This window comes from Mustela lutreola, chromosome 11 (genome assembly GCF_030435805.1).
Source record: "Mustela lutreola isolate mMusLut2 chromosome 11, mMusLut2.pri, whole genome shotgun sequence".
NCBI classification, from domain to species: domain Eukaryota; kingdom Metazoa; phylum Chordata; class Mammalia; order Carnivora; family Mustelidae; genus Mustela; species Mustela lutreola.
This window is the reverse complement of record NC_081300.1, coordinates 45,071,923-45,090,026: the sequence shown is the minus strand read 5'-3', so window position 1 is coordinate 45,090,026 and position 18,104 is coordinate 45,071,923. Positions and strand designations below refer to the sequence as shown.

At 34.6% G+C, this 18,104-nt stretch overlaps 1 protein-coding gene across 3 annotated transcripts in view; it reads right to left on the bottom strand.

The window, feature by feature from the left end:
* Nucleotides 1–1,013: 1,013 nt before the first annotated feature.
* Nucleotides 1,014–18,104, bottom strand: part of SS18 (SS18 subunit of BAF chromatin remodeling complex) — a 93,915-nt gene continuing 76,824 nt past the window's right edge. For 2 of the 3 annotated variants that reach the window (XM_059139064.1, XM_059139065.1), the window contains one exon: nucleotides 1,014–2,796. In XM_059139064.1, the coding sequence (XP_058995047.1) occupies nucleotides 2,770–2,796 (27 nt within the window). In that variant the 3' untranslated portion in view covers nucleotides 1,014–2,769. Of the gene's footprint in view, nucleotides 2,797–8,100; nucleotides 8,171–18,104 lie in introns of all 3 variants that reach the window. The other variant, XR_009345790.1, reaches the window with a different exon arrangement.

The following is an 18,104-nucleotide window of genomic DNA, read 5'->3' as shown; positions in this document are numbered from 1 at the left end:
GGGTTGGTGTATAGATAACACAAGATTAGCCATGGGAAAAAAAAAAAAAAAAAAGATTAGCCATGGCTTCTAAGTGAACTAGTTACCCAAGTTAGGTTAATTGTCCATGGGGCCCACTGTAATATCCTCGCTACTTTGGCTTCTGTTAGAGTATTCCACTAAAAAAATTAAAAACAAAAAACATGTGCCAAAAACAATGTGCCACCGCAGTTCTACAGAATAATGCTAATATATTCCTAAACAACTACACTAGTACAGTTAAGTATTTCAAAATGTTGATCAATAATTACCAGACTCATTTTTTAGTAACCTTTTGTTTCCAGAATTTTATAGGATGGCATGATATTTCTTCATTATAATACATTTTGATAAAATAATAACTTCAGTTTTGGGAAATACAGTCTATGCAGGGATGTCAAATTTGGTAGAAAGCTCCCGGTATAGTCAGTCTTCTTACTAGGTATCAAAGGAGTAAGGTAATTTTTGTCACCACCAATTAAAAACTTTTACGAAATAGGACTGTTATAAAACAATTAAACCTTGCAAATGCACTAGTCTCTAGGAAGAAAGTCCTGGAGGAAATTCTGCTTATTAAAATTGCAATTTTAGTTTCCATTAAAAGGAGAATAAGACAACAGAAGATGGGTTGGCAAGACAAATTATTTCTTAATGTCAGTTGAGCTTATTTCAAATGAGATAACATATCTACACCAGGTTGGGTTCAGTACAATTTTGTCTCCTCAACTCATTTATCTAATTCAGTCATCTTGATTATAGCCTCATGGACTTCATTTTCAGAGAAAGAATTCTATAGCAAACAGCCCACACAACATGCTGATTACTGAACAGTTAATTCTAATTAACTTGGGCATGGCAAGAGAATTTTGATAAAGTCCTAGAATACAAATATAGTCTGCTTATACCAGACTAACGTATATAAAAAACCCACAGCTAAGTCTCCAGACAAAACAAGAGAGTCAAAGAGATCTAATTTAAAGAAACAAATGAGAAAATTAAAATCACAAATAATTTATTCTTCCGTTAGAGTTGATACAGTTTTAAATAGCAACAAAGTACACAGTGGTGGAAAATTGGCACAGAACCTATAAGCATTTTCAATCACAATAAGGCTGTCCATGCTTTATCTGTTCAAACTTGATGTCCATTTTCTACTGACCAAGTTCAAAAAAACTCTATTCAGACCTTAAAACACACACACACTCTCTCATACACACACAGAAACACATTAAAATTCCTCCTTTTGATTACAGTATGTTGAGAACAGTACATTTTACGTATTCAAATTTATGGCACCCCTTCTGTTTTGTTTCCAGTTAGAAGTGGGAAAAACCAATTCAATTATAAAGAATACATCTTATTCCCTGGGCATAGGCAACTGTGATGAAAATAGCAACTTACCTTTGGGCTAGATGTTTTCAGATTATGCTTAAATAATTGTGGTTATAAACTTTTCAATGCATGATTTCCTGCCCAATGCAATATCCCTGAATTTAGCTAAAATAATCAGGCACAGGACAGTCTCAAATATGATTAAATATGCCACGCTAATGAACAAAGTGATCTAGAATGCAACCTCGATGCTTTTAATATAGACCAGAATAAACCTCATCAATAAGCATTTTCCTAAACATCTCTTTGTGTTACGTTAACCAAAATAAAAAGGGCAAAATTTAAGAGTGTCCTTTTATAAATGTTATTATTTCCAGGGAAGGAAGTTGAAATAAAGGTTTGTAAAGTCTCCTGAACTATTCTATTATATAAACCAACTGCCCTTCTAATGTTAAAAAATAAAATTACTAGATCAATGTTGACTCCTCTCTGATATTATTTTAAAAATGCTTTGATATTACTTACTAAGTTCCCTGATTACTCAAAGTAAAATTAACACTTCCATTTTCAGTTATTGCTATTTTTGGAGAGAATTACCACTTCATTTACATGAAACTGCTACCAAGATTCTTCAGATCCCACATGAAATAATTCTTATTGCCTCACATTTTAAAACTGTATTATAAATGATCTTTATAAAAAGGTTTTAATCCACAAAACTGGAAAGCTTTTAAAAAAATGTCTTTTTACTCAAAACTATCACAGTGCCCTTGATTATCTAACAGATAAAAGGGATCTGAATTTCCTCTAAAGAACATAACAGTGGACATATGGTGTGCTTTGTCTTCTCCCTCACCTTTATCTTTTATAGTACACCATTTTGAGACCAACACAATCAAGCATCCACCATGCTCCAATCCACATTTTAACAGAGGATTTCGGATTCTATCCAATGCGTAGTGTACCGCCTTGCATATTCACCACATGAAATAAACATAATATACAAAATATTGCTGCTGTAAAAAGTGTACATTTCCCTCTTCCCCTTACAAAAGAATCTGTGGAAAAGTATTAAATTCCCTTAACTTTCATAAACATACAAAGCTGTTCACACCTTTCAGTCTGTAACAGTCCATTTGAAACACAGTTCCCAAATCATTGCAAATTGGTTATGTCATTGTATTTTCTGTCCAATGTTGCCATCTAGAGTAGAAATGTGAAATCAAGAGTATTTTTTAGCTACTAAAGCCTTTACAACTAAGCCACAAAGGCTGCTTACTGAGGAAACAGCCACTTATCCACAAGGTTTTTCCAAAAACTAGATGGAATGGAAGAATCTCTTCACACAGAGGTGTCCACAGTGCTGAGGTGACAATATGGCTGCTAATAGATACTGGCTATTGGAATGTGAGTACTTTTTCACTGCTGGTAATTTCCATACTGTCCCTAAAAGATAAATTTAAAAATATAATTAGATAATGGTTTGAGCATAGTTTGACCATAATAGCTAGGCACAGAAAATTTTCTTAAATCTTAGCACTGGCATACCACAAAAGTGACTTCACTGACAACAAACAAAACTGTTACATATTTAAGTACATAGTAACTCTGTAACTTCTTCTGATATTACATTCAATGCAAATGGATTTCAGAATCTTTGAAACTAGAATAGTATCTTTCACAAAGTAGGAATTTAAGTGTTTGGTAAATTTTATTGAATGAATTGAGCAAGAATGAGTGAGTTCTGGTTCTAAATCCTGCTGTGGTATGTACTGTGTATTAATTAAGAGATAGTGTAACAACTTTGTGACTGTTTAGCTTATTATTAATTGCTATTACAAATTAACATCAATAGTATTTGAAATCAGTAGCAAGGATGGAAAGATGCCTGGAAGATAAAGGGAAAAGAACCTTCCATCCATACTAAAGGAGCTGGGCTTTTCCCTGAGGCCAACAAAGTGTCAGCAAAGGCATTCAGACAGGCAGCTGGTACATAAAATCAAGACAAGTTTGTTTTGTTTTTGTTGCTTTTAATAAGATAGACTTGAAGGCCTGTGGGCCGGCAGGATGGAAAAGACAAAGAGAGTACAGATAAATGAAGTAGCAGAAATTCTACAAGGGAGGTAAATAATGTCTAGTATACAGCTGTTAGGGTTAGATTTTGGAGAAGAGAAGAAATAGCTCTTCCTCTGAAAAAGAAAAAGAATGGCAGAAGAAAAGCCTACTAGAAAATACATATTTAAGAAAGATTTCTTAGATGTGTTTAAAAAAGATGTTCCTAAAAGCACCTATTTTCAAAAAACAGTATTCACAGGAAGCACATAATCAGCTAACTGTTTCTTTTGGATAAAATTTCCCCCTTCAAGTCATATTAATCATTTTATATCAAGAAAGTATTCTAGAATTGAACTACTTCTAAGCCTTAAGAAATAACACCCTAAAACTTTACATTTCCATCCAAATAAATATATATTTTTGAAAATCTATTAAACACCACTATATATCTAATTGAATAATAAATTATAAAGAGAATTAAGGCATTTAAAAAATATTAATGTACTTTCCATAGGTAAATTCAACAAAATTTAAAGTCAGTGCTCATCTTGAAATATTTATGGGTAGAGTATCAAATCTAGAATTTGCTTTAAAATTCTCTTAAAAAAAGTAGCTTGGGGTATATAAAACAGCATTAGCAAACTGTTGATAATTGTTGAAGTTGGTTGATAAGATACACGACGATCCATGATACTCCTCTTTTTTGTATTTGTGTACAGACTGCTATAAAACAAAGTTTAAAATAAGAAATATAAGTCAATGCTTAGCATCAGGAACTTCTTACTCAATTGCTAAAACTCAGCTTCAGTATTTAGGTAATCTAAGTCCCAACTCAACTGTTATCTTTCCAACTGAGTCTAAAAAAGATCCTTGAGACTCATTTTTTTCACACTTAAAAGGTGTGACTCTGATGTCTCCATCTCTAGATCTCAATTTTCTTTCCATTCACGGCTACATTAATTCCTACCTCATCTGTTTGTTAGGACACTTAAATAAGAGAGGACATGAGGAAGGACTTTTAAAAATTTTTAAATATTATAAATAAGTAAGCCTCAATGCTGGAGGGAAATGCTCCCCTAGTAAATGTGTATAATGTGATATTAATGATGAAAGTGACTTGCACATATTATGAATGATGTGAAAACAGAAGAGAAGTTAAGAACTGCTGTGCTATATAAATATAAGCTATAATTTATCTACTATATTATGAATTACTTGAGGGTAGGGAAGGTAGGCACTAGGGCTTATCCATCCTGAGGCCCCAAGTACTGAAGAGTGCCCAGCACTCACACATAAGACTTCTTAGATAATGTCTGCCAAATACTATATTCAAGCAATTATAACCATTTACGGAGCAAATACATGCTCATCACTATAATAAATTTGAAAAACAGGGAAGGTCAAACTTAGAAATAAATAAAGTACAATTACAGCAGTTCTACAAGAGTTCAGAAATGAAAAGATAAACACAACTAAAATAATTAGAAAAATATTTGAGAGAGGGTGGAAACCTTAAGAAAACAGTAAAACTCTGAATAGCAGAAAAAAGAAAATGAGGCGCTTCAAATAAAGGAATAGCTAAAGTAAAGGCATGTTGGAAAAACAGGTATAGGACACTTAAGTGGACAATAAAAAGGAATATACAATAATGAGAAGCAGATGCTATTACTTGGTAACACAGAGCCTGACGTAACAGAAAGAAGTGTGGCTAATAATAATAGCAATCTCAATACATAGCAATATAGCAATCTCTGTATCTCAATAACTAAGACCTTACCATGTGTCAGACACTAATAAATGTTTTGTGCCCATCTACAACCTATATAGTAAATACCATCTCCATTTTATACAAGATGAGATTGAGATGAGAATTAAAAAAAGTTGACCCAGACTTGATCACAGTACTGCAACCCAATCAAATCTCAAGCCCAAAAAAGTGTACTGTATATCTGTAACCATTAGCAAATTCCAGAATTAAAAGTATGGGTTTGGGAGCCAGAAATCAACTTCTAGCATTAACTCTACCACTTAACAGCTTCTTATCCTTGAGAAAGTTACTTATCCTTCCTTTCTTGATTTTCTCATCTAACAAATAAGAGTAATTATAATCTCCGCCTCAAAAAGAAGAACACCTGAAAATGCTCTATAATACTCAAGTACTCACTGATATTACTGGAGGCAGCTTGAGAAAGTATGTTCTAGTCAGTCACTACAGGCTCTAGTTGCTCAGAATTTGCCAGCCAACTCCACTTCTTGGCTCTATCATCTTGGGCAAATCACTCCGACTCTCTAAAACCTCAGCTTCTCTATGTCTGTTGCTTCAATTTTTTTTTTTTTTTTTAAATTACAAAATTCCTCTGACTAGGGTGTAAAGAATGAATGAGACTAGGGTGTAAAGAAAGAATGAAGCAAGACAGCGTAGAAGGATAGAAGGATCCTGCTGTGATGAACCTAGAAGATGTTGATGGTCTCAATAAAGGTAAGACAGTGATTTCAGAGAACTGGATGGATTTAAAAACATGTTAGGAAAAAGGGTTAACAGATTCTGTCGTGTGTTAAATGGAGGGAGAAAACCTAGAAATCCTAAAGCGGCATTTGGCTTTCTACTTGATGATAATACTTCTCTTGGACAGAGAAAACAGAAAGGAGGAGGAAGTTTGGGTAGAAAAATTGTGAATTTGTTTTGGTTATGCTGAACCAAGACATCTAAGTGGAGATGTCCAGTAGGTATCTAATTTTGAGAAGCGAGAGTCAGACTTCATATAGAGATCTGGGAGTCAACATCACCATAAACTGAGACCATGTGAGTAAATGAGATTGTCGAAGGAGAGTGTACAGAATAAAGAGTCATCCCTAGCCTAGGAACCTGAGCAATACCAATCATCTTTCAATTTCTTTCTTTCATTTATCCAATCATACAAAAGTCTTAAAATTATTCTGTCACAATACTTTTTAGGGATTTCTTTCAGTATTCTTATGAGCACCATTCAAATGTTAGGAAGTAAAGGCCTTTATTTATTCACTTATTTATACTTTATTTTTTGATCAATATTTACTGCTAATTGCTATGTTCTACTAGGTGATGGAAACTCAACAGTGGTAAGAAAACAGAAGTGGTGATGTCTTTAAAGGACTGACATTCTAGGGGAAGAGAGTATGACAATAAATAATACATAATCTATTACATGGAGATAAATGCTACACTGAAATATTTAAGCATTTAACATAACTAATGAAACTTTTCCTCTAAAATGAGTAACAGGCAAGGATGTCCCCTTCTTACCACCCCTTTACAAACACTGTACTAGAATTCCTAGCTTATGCAGTAAGAAAAAGAAACATGCAGATGATAGGATTATCTAGGTAGAAAACCCCAAAGATTCAACAACAACAAAAAAATCTTTGAAACTGATAAGCAAAGTTACAGGATACAAGTTAACATACAAAAGTCAATCACCTACCTGTATGCCCGCAATGAACAACTGGAATTTGAAATTAAAAACACTACCATTTATACTAACACAAAAATGAAAATTGGGTATAAATCTAACAAAATATGTATAAAATGTACATGAGACAAACTAAAAAACTGATAAAAAATTTTTATAAACTAAATAAATGGAGAAATGTTACATGTTCATGGATAAGAAAATCAATATTGTTAAAATGTCAATTTTTCCTTATGTAATTTAAAGATTCAACACAATCCCAATCAAAATCTCAACAAGTTATTTGTGGTCACTGACAGATTGATTCTAACATTTACAGCAAGAGGTAGAAGACCCAGGATAGCCACACAATATTGAAGAAGAACAAAGCCAGAGGACTGATAGTTCTGACTTTAAGACTTACTATAAAGCTACAGCAATCAAGACAGCGTGGTTGGTACTGGTGAAAGAACAGAAAAATAGATCAATAGAACATTAAAGAGAGCCCAGAAATAAAGCCATATAACTGTAATAAACTGATCTTTGACAAAGAAGCAAAGGTAATGCAATGGAGCAAAGAGTCTTTTCAACAAATGGTGCTAGAACAACTGGATATCCACAGGCAAAAAAGTGAAAACAAGACAGAGATCCTCAACCCTTCACAGAATTAACTCAAACTGGACCACAGACCTAAATGGAAAATACACAAGAATAAAACTCGTAGACGATAACACAGAAGAAAACTAGGTAATTTGAATTTGGTAATGACTTTTTAGATACAATTCCAAAGGCATAATCCATGAAAGAAATAACTGATAAGATGGACTTCATTAAAAGTAAACTTTTGTACTCTGCAGAAGACGATGTCAAAGGAATGAGAAAACAAGCCATGAAGACAATACAATATTTACAAAAGGCACATCTGATAAGGACTGTTATACAAAATATACAAAAAACTCTAAAAATCCAACAATAAGAAAACAAACAACCCAATTAAAATATGGGCCAAGATCTAAACTGACATCTCACTAAAGATATAAAGATGTCAAGTAAGTGTATGAAAAGATGTCCACATCATGTTATTAGGGAAATGCAAATTAAAACAATTAGATACCACTACCAAGATTAGAATCGCCAAGATTCTGAACACTAACCACACCAAATGCTGGCAAGGATGTAGAATGAGATTGTTGCTGAGAATGCAAAATACGACAGCCAATATGGAAGACAGTTTGGCAGATTCTCACAAAACTAAATAGACTCTTACCATATAATCCAGCAAGCGTGCTCCTTGGTTTTTATCCAAATGAGTTGAAAATTTATGCCCACACAAAAACCTGCATATGGAAGTTTATAGCAGTTTTATTCATAATTGCCAAAATTTGGAAGCAACCAAGATATCTTTCAAAAAACGAATGGAAAAACAGACTTCAGTACATCCAGACAATGGAGTATTACTCAGCACTAAAAAGAAATATGCTATCAAGCCATGAGAAGGACTTAAATGCATATTACTAAGTGAAATGCCAGTGAAATGAAAAGGCTACGTACTACATGATTCCAAGTATACGACATTTCAGAAAAGGCAAAAATATGAAGACAGTAAAAAGATCATTGTTTTCCAGGGGTTAGGGGGGAGAGAGAGATAAATAGAGGAGCACAGAGGATTTTTAGGGCAATGAAACAATTCCATATGATACTATAATGGTCAATACATGTCATTATACATTTGTCAAAATGTACGACACCAAGAGTGAACCCTAATGGACGCTATAGACTTGGGGTGATAATGATCTCTTCAGTCTGAGTTCACTGATTATGACAAACGGACCACTCTGGGATGCTGATAGCAGGAGAGGCTATAAATATTTATGGGTAGGATTTATATGAAAACTCTCTGTACTTAGTGCTCTATTTTGTTCTGAACCTAAAACTGCTCAAAACAATAAAGCCTATTTAAAAAAAATTAAAACGTGCTTTCCAGTCAAGATGGATTTGCCCCAAAACCACTCAAAACATATGAAATGTTCGCATTCAGGACACAAGGTAATGAAGAACAGCAATTTGAGAAATGAAACAAATGAAGTGAGCCCTCTGGTTATACATTTTACTGTACCAAGAAGTCTCTACACTGCAGTGTGTGGAGTGGAACTAAGCCTGCATCTGAATTAAAGACAAAAAGCTTAAAGTCTGGAGAGAAAACAGGGGCTAGAGTTCACAGGACAGAGTACTAGAAAGGAGAGAAATGCATAGAAAGAGAACTGTACAGCTCTGCAAAGGAACTCTCTTGAATACTCAGTGTAGTACTGATATGCAAATGCAAGTAGAAACAACCAAAAGAATTAGAAGAAGCAATACTTGGCACTCTTAAAGAAACAGAAATAGTGCACATTCCTACCAGTCAGAGTGAAAAATCTCACAATTCAAGGGCATTGGGTTGAGTACTCGAAGTTACTTAGCAGGAATACTTAGCAGAGGACTAAACACTGCTTTGGCCCTGCCTAAAAACCTTAAAAGCAATCCCCAGAAGATCAAGATATGTCTACATTACTTAACTGCATTCCAAAACAAAGCTCAAGAATATTTCTAAGAATACATATGTATCCACCACCCAACAAAGTAAAAGTGGCATTCATAATATCTGGCATATAATCAAACATCATGCATACAAAGAATGAGAAAAATGGCCCATAATGAAAAGAAAAAAAAAATCAATCAAAACTGATCCAGATGTTAAGAATTATCAGAAAAGGATATTAAAATAGTTATCATACCTGCATTACACATATTCAAAAATTTAGGCAGAGACATGGAAGACCCAAATTGAAATTCTAGGAAAAAACCCCAAAATGAAATTCTAGAAATGAAAAATACCTGGGAATGGATCAAAAGCAGATAAAACAATGAACAAGAAAACATTAGTGAACTTTAAGACACAGCAGAAGAAACTACTCAAAATAAAACAACAACAAAAAAGGAAAATAAAAAACAAAGTATCAGTGAACTATGATGCAAGTTTAAGGAGTCAAATATAAATGTAATTAGAGTTAACTAATCATGTAACTGGAAAGAAAGGGATATAGGGATAAGAAAAGGAAAAATACTTTGTCAGAATTTTTCCAAATTTGATGAAAACCATAAAGCCAGAAATCCAAAAAGATATGTGAACCCTATGCAGAAAAAACAGCCAAACAAGTTCACAAAGGGAAAAAATCTCAAAAAAAAACAGCCAAAAAAAGAAATACCAACTACCAGAAAAGAAAGAGAAGAGTAACAGCAGATGTCTCCTTGGAAACAATATAAGCAAGAAGACAGTGGAGCCACATTTTTTAAAGTATTGAAAGTAAAAATACAAAACAAAACAAAAACAAAACAAATAAACAAAAAGAGAATTCTATACCAAGAATAAATATTTTTTAATAATGGAAGAGAAATAAACACTATCTCAAACATACATGAACTGAAGGCCTGTGTTACAATAAATATTAGAAACAATTTCCTTTCCTTCACACAAAGGAAAATGATACCAGATGGAACTATGAATCTACCATAGGCATCAAGAGTACCAGAAATAGTAAATATATAAGATTTTTTCTTATTATTTAAGTATCTTTAAAGGATAACTGCTTTTTTAAAAAACAAAATAAATTCCATATGCAATAGTTTATAACATGTACAAACAAAATTACAATAATAGCACAAAAGTTGAGACAAAATGGAAGTAAACTATTGAAAGGCTTTACATTACACATAGGTGGTATATTATTACCTAAAATATGCTACAAAATGGGTGAACCTTGAAAACATCACACTGAGTGAAAGAAGCCAATCACAAAATACCACCTATGGCACAACTCCATGTATCTCAAATATCCAGAGTAAGAAAATCTATACAGACTGAAAGTAAACTACTTGTTTCCTAGGGCTGGATGTTTAGAGAAAAATGAACAAACTTAAAAAAAAAAAAATCCCAATGAATGGTATACTCTAAAATGGCTGAGTTAATTGAATGGCATGTGAATTTTATCAGTAAATGTAGTTTGTTTTAAGGAGGAGAAAAGTTCAAAATAAGACAGAAAAAGAAAATAACGTACAAAAAAGGGGTAAAAATCAAGATGATAGATTCAGTCAAATCCACAATCACATAAAAAAACATAATGTTCAAAGCCCCTCCATTAAAAGGCAGATTGTCATACTGGATAAAAAAGCAAGACTTCACAAATGCTGCCTTCATGAAATACAATTTAAACATAAGAAAACACCAATATGTTAAAAATAAAGGGATAAGGGGTACCTGCCTGGCTCAGTTGGTAATCAAGTTGAAACTCTTGATTTTGGGGTTGTACATATGAGCCCCACGTTGGATGCAGATTACTTAAAACTAAAATCTTAAAAAAACTAGTAATAAAAGGGTAAAAAAAGATATGTAGTTCTATCAATAATCCAAAGAAAGTTGGTGTGGCTATATTAACACCAAAAGGATCGCAGAGCAAAGAATATTATCATGGAAAAGGAAGTTATTTCATAATAGTAAAGGAATAAATTAAGACATAAAATTCCTAAAAATGTAAAAACCTTAAAAAGGTAGCACTAAGATTCATGAAGCAAAAATGGACAGAACTGCAAGGAAAAATAGACAAACACACAATTATAGCCAGAGATCTAATGTGTTTTTTTAAATAACTAATAGAGCAGAAAGAAAATCAGCTAAGATATAGGAGACTTGAACACTATCAACCAACTTGATCTAACGTTTACAGAACATCCTCACAGACCATATTGTGGGCCATAAAGTAATAAGTCTCAATAAACGTATGTTGATAGAATTATGATGATGGAATTAAATGAGAAATCAGTGAGAGCAAAATATCTGGAAAATCTCCTAATATTTAAAAACTAAATCATATACTTCTAAATAACACTTGGATCAAAGAAGAAATCAAAAGCAAAATCAGAAAATATTTTCAACTGACTGTTAATAAAAATACAACATAAAAAAATCTGTGCACTAAACAGTTAAAAGAAGTACATAGAGGGGAACTTACAGCAATCAACACCTAAATTACGAAGGAGGGTGGTTCTTTTATGAATGGGAATTCAGCTATTACCCTTAGGAAATCGGAAAAGAAGAACAAATGAAACCCAAAGCAAGCAGGAGAAAAGAAATAATAATGAAGAGGGCAGAAATCAAGGAAAAAAAGAAAAACAGAGGTGGGGCAGGGGGAGGGGGGAAATCTATAAAAAAAAAAAAAAGCTGGCTCTCTGAGAAGACCAATGGAAGTACATAAAACAGGCAGCCAAATTACTTGGGAGGAAAAAAAAAAGAGAGAGTGGATACACATTACCAATATCAGAAATGGAAGAGAGATCACTATTGATACTAGAGATACTAAAAAGGATAAAAAGGGAATCATTCAACACAACAAATGAAATGGATAAATCCCTTAATAAATACAAATATCTCAGGCACCTCAGTGGCTCAGTTGGTTAAGCAACTGCCTTCAGCTCAGGTCATGATCCCAGAGTCCCTGAATCAAGTATCACATTGGGCTCCCTGCTCAGCAGGGAGTCTGCTTCTTCCTCTGACCTTCTACCTCTCATGCTCTTTCTCTTTCTCTCTTTCTCTCAAATAAATAAATAAATAAAATCTTAAAAAAAAAAAAATACAGGGGCACCTGGTGGCTCAGTCGATTAAGCAGCTGCCTTCAGCTCAGGTCATGATCCCAGGGTCCTGGGATTGAGCCCCACATCAGCCTCCCTGCTCATTGGGGAGCCTGCTTCTCCCTCTCCCTGCCACTCTGCCTTTTGTGCTCTCTCTGTATCTCTCATTCAAATAAATAAATCTTTAAAAAAAATACAAATATCTCCTCAAGAAAAAACAGATAACCTGAATATGCCTATGTCTAATAAAGAAAATAAATTTGTAATTAAAAATCTTCCTACAGATTCACAGACCTGTACCCCTGGGGATAAAAATATATGTTTATAAAAAATAAAAAATATAATATTTTATAAAAAATTATTTATTTTATAAAAAATAAAAATATATTATATGTTTATAAAAAATAAAAATATAAAAAATAAAAATTTTAAAAAAAAACAAAAAACAAGACCTTCCTGCAAAGAAAATCCAGGCTCAAATAGCTTCACTGATAAATAGTACCAAACATTTTAAAAGGAATAATAACAACTTTACACAAATCCTTCAAGAAAACTGAAGAAGGCTCCTTCAAAAAGGATGCCTAGGTGGCTCAGTGAGTTAAGTGTCTGCCTTAGGCTCCGGTCATGATCCCAGGGTCCTGGGATCAAGTCCCAGATCAGGTTCCCTGCTCAGCAGGAGGTCTGCTTCTCCCTCTGAACTTCCCCCTCTCATGCTCACTCTCTCTCATTCTCTCTCAAATAAATAAAATCTTTTAAAAAATAAAAATAAGTACACTTTTATATATAGCAATTAACAACTATAAATTGAAATTAATTTACAGTAGTGGGGCACCTGGGTGGCCCAGTGGGTTAAAGCCTCTGCCTTTGGCTAAGGTCATGATCCCAGGATCCTGGGATCGAGCCCCACATCGGGGTCTCTGCTCAGCAGGGAACCTGCTCCTCCTCTCTCTCTCTCTGCCTACCCCTCTGCCTACTTGTGTTCTCTGTTCAAATAACAACAAAAAAAATCTTAAAAAAAAATATGCCTAAACAACTCTGAAAAAGAACAAAGTTGGAAAACTAACAACACCTAATTTCACAACTTACTATAAAACTATAGTAATAAAGAGGTATTGACATAAAGACTAATAAATAGATCAATCCAGAAACGGACATATTTATGATTTTCAGCAAAGGTTCAAAGGCAATTCAGTAGAGAAAGGACAGTCTTTTCAACAAATGGTGCTCAGAAAATCAGCTATCCATTTGAAAACAAAAATACAAACTCCAATTTATGCTTCCTACAAAAATTAACTTAAAATGATTATAGATTTAAATGTAAAGTTAAAAATATAATGCTTCTAAAATAAAGAATGAGGAGAAAATCTTTGTGACTCTGAATTAGGTAAAGATTTCCTACATATAATATCAAAAGCATGATCTACAAAAGAAAAAGTTGATAAATAGGACTTCATAAAAATTTTAAAGTTCCTCTCTTCAAAAGAAAATGCTGAAAGAATGAAAAGAGAAGCTATATATTGGATAAAAATATTTGCACACTATATACCTGATAAAGGACCTGTATGTACAATATAGAAAGACCTCTCAATACTCAACAGCAAGAAAATAAGGAACTGAATTTTAAAATAAGCAAAAGATTTGATCAGACATTTCAGAAAAGATATACAGATGGAAAAGAAGTACATGATAAGTCACTATCACCTGTCCTTTGGGACGTAAAAATGAAAAGCATAATGACCTATCATTATACATCGTTGTTAGAAATAGGTAAAACTGAAAAGACTGACCCATCAAAAAATATCAAATAGTACACTTTTAATATGTGCATTTTCTGGCACATCAATAACACTTCAATAAAGTTGTCTAAATACAGAAGGGTGGCGAAATACAATAGTCCCCTCCTTATCCATGGTTTTGCTTTTGCTTTCTGTAGTTTCATTTACCAGTGGTCAGCTGTGGTCCAATAGTAGAAGATCTTCCTGACACATCTTCAGAAGGTCAAGAGCAGCCGAACACTACAACATAATGTCTATGTCACTCCCCTCACTTCACCTTAGCACGTAGGCATTTTATCAGCCCACATCATCATAAGAAAGGTGAATACAATACAGTAAAAAATATTTTGAGAAAGACCACATTTGTATAACTTTTATTATAGTATATTGTTATAATTGTTTTTATTATTCTTTATTGCTGCTAATTTCTTACTATACTTAATTCATAAATCAAATTTTATCATAAATATATATACATAAGAAAAACATGGTATATACAGAGTAGTTTTGGGTATTTACTGAGGGAACTGTAGTTTTGGGTATTTACTGAGGGAACTAGAATGTATCCTTTGTGGGTAAGGGGGGGCCTACTGCAAAGCAAGGCAATGGAGGATGTTACTATTTTTAAATATTTATTTATTTATTTTAGAGAGAGGGCACCAGCTAGGTGCTCGACGTGGGGCTTGATCTCACAACCCTGAGATCATAACCTGAGCTGAAATCAAGAATCGGACGTTCAACCGACTGAGCCACCAAGGGGTCCAAGGATGTTACTATTTTAAATAGGTAGACTGTGAAGGACTTCTTGATATGACATGGTGAGACATCAGAGCAGAAACTGGAAGTAAGTGAGGAACCCACACATTGCAAGTTATTGGGGAAGAGTTTGGGCAATAAAGGGTGCAGTGAACAGGGAGAAATATAATTGATCTGTATGGGAACAGCAAACAAGCCACGGTGACTGAAGCAAACTAAATGAGGGCAGCTATAAACAGAGATGAGGTGGTGGGACAGGTGAGGGGGGCACAAGGCATGTAGGGCTCTGTAGGTCATTATAAGATCTAGCTTTCACGGGATGCCTGGGTGGCTCAGTTGGTTGGACGACTGCCTTCGGCTCAGGTCATGATCCCGGAGTCCCGGGATGGAGTCCCGCATCGGGCTCCCAGCTCCATGGGGAGTCTGCTTCTCCCTCTGACCTTCTCCTCGCTCATGCTCTCTCTCTCACTGTCTCTCTCCTCTCAAATAAATAAATAAAATCTTAAAAAAAAAAAAAAAAAAAGATCTAGCTTTCACTATAAGACTGAAGTCACCACAGGGCTTTGAGCTGTGGCTTTAAAAGGGGCACCTAGGTGGCTCAGTGGGTTAAAGCCTCTGCCTTCGGCTCAGTCATGATTCCCAGGGTCCTGGGATCGAGCCCCGCATCAGGCTCCCTGCTCCACAGGGAGCCTGCTTCCCCCTCTCTCTCTCTGCCTGCCTCTCTGCCTACTTGTGATCTCTGTCAAATAAATAAGTAAAATCTTTAAAAAAAAAAAAAAAAAAGCAACTAATGTTTTTGGGATGCCTGGGTGGCTCAATTAGTTAAGCAATTGCCTTCAACTCAGGTCATGATCCCAGGCTCCTGGGATTGAGTCCTACATTGGGCTCCCTGTTCCGGGGGCGGGGGGGGGAAGCCTGCTTCTCCCTCTACTGCTGCCACTCTCCCTGCTTATGGCCCTTTGCTCTTTCTCTCCATCAAATAAATAAATTTTTTTAAAAGCATCTTTTTTTAAAAAAGATCATTTTTAAAATTTTAAATATTTTAAAATGTTTTTAAAAGATCATTCTGGGTCCTATGTGGAGCATATTCTATAGCGGAGCTACAATGAAAGCAGGAAGACCAAGAAGGAAGATAATTGCAATAGTCCAAGTGAGTGACAGTTATAACTTTGACTTGGGTAAGAGCAAGAGGTTGTAAAAAACAGCTAGATACTGGATAAATTCTGAAGGAAAAGGTGATGAGAATTGCTGGTTGACAAGATACTTGATTTACAAAAAAGAGGGGAGCCAGGATGACTCGAGCTTTTTAGACTATGGAACTGAAAGAATCAAGCAGCTATTTCTGAGATAGAAAAAAATAATGGAGAAGCAACAGCCTCTAGCAATGATTTCTCTCTCAATTTTTCCCCTCTTTTAGTTCATCATGCACACTGCTCTAAGAATCATCTGCCTAAACCACCACAATAATTATATTACTATTGGATTTAAGAATCTGTATCAGTTTTCTAATCCTTCACTATCTTGAAGATACTATCTAATATCTAATGCTTCTATCTATCTAATAAGTCTATCTGTCTAATACTAACACTATCTAATACCTCCCCTAAAATGAAGAGACCAACAAGTGTTTGGGTTGGGGGATATAGATAAGGTAAAAACCCTTGATAAATGTGGACAGACTAACACTAGAGTAGCTAAGTTGGTCCCTCCTCATAGACTTTTTTTTTTTTTTTTTTTTAAGATTTTATTCATTTATTTGACAGAGAGATCACAAGTAGGCAGAGAGGCAGACAGGGAGAGAGAGGAGGGGAAGCAGGCTCCCTGCTGAGCAGAAAGCCTGATGCAGGGCTTGATCCCAGGACCCTGGGATCATGCCCTGAGCTGAAGGCAGAGGCTTTAACCCACTGAGCCATCCAGGTGCCCCCTCATAGCCTTTTCTAGTGGGAAAGGAAATGTGGCTGGCATCTACCTAAACACCATGGGTCTTTATCTACAGTACCATCCCAAATTCCCAAGTAGTTCAGGGGGTGGACTAATTATAATAAAAATGGTAGTATATCATATGTCTATCATATATACTACATACCACACATAATATCATATATGTGTACCAAGTACCACACATAGCTAATATTTTATACACATCATTTAAAACCTTTTATAGGCTCCAAATGATGTCAGGATAAAGTCCAAGTCCCCTAATATGGCTTGTAAGAGTCTTTCTAATCTAATCCTTAACTTTTCTCTCCAATCTTGCCTCTCCCTCCCCATGCTTCTGTTTTATTCTACCACACATCTCAATGCTAGTCCTTTAGGAATGCACTTCATTCTGACTAGAATATCCTTCCCTCCTCTATGTCTACTTATCTAATACCTATTCATCCCTGGGCCCTCACACTAATACAATACTTCCCAAAGAACATTTTTTCTATCATCTACATTAGGAGCTCACTTCCACAAAAATCTTGCCTTTCTTCACCCAAGTACCTCTCATACTATATTATAACATTTGTTTATTTGTCTAGACTTAAGTTCACAAAGACAGAACTTATGTTTATCTTATTTCCCAATGTACCCCAATTTTAGGTATTTGGCATACAAATATTTCTCAAGAAACATTTACTTAATGACTAACAAGCTTCAGGGATTTAGAAACACATCATTTAGAGAGAATATGGCTAGTTTAGTCCATGACATGCTCAAGTTGATGGAAATAGCAAGACATCCAAAGAGAGATGTTCCATACACAGCTGAAAAAAATGGAGCTGAAGGGTAGTCTGAGGGTACTGAAAATATAAGATGGGATGAATAGAGAGACCAAGAAAAACACCAAGCCAAGGATTGATATTTGGATAAAAGATGAGAAACAAATGAAAAAAATAAAGAAGGAATTACTGGAAGTGTTAAATTTTAAAAAGCACAGTAGTTAGAAGTTAAACAAAACCATTCAAGAATGAAAATAGGAACACACGTCAAATATATCAAAAGTAAAGTCAAGAAAGACCAAGATACTTCACTGGTACAGAAGGGTGCCTGGGTGGCTCAGTCAGTCAAGCACCTGACACCTGATTTCAGCTCA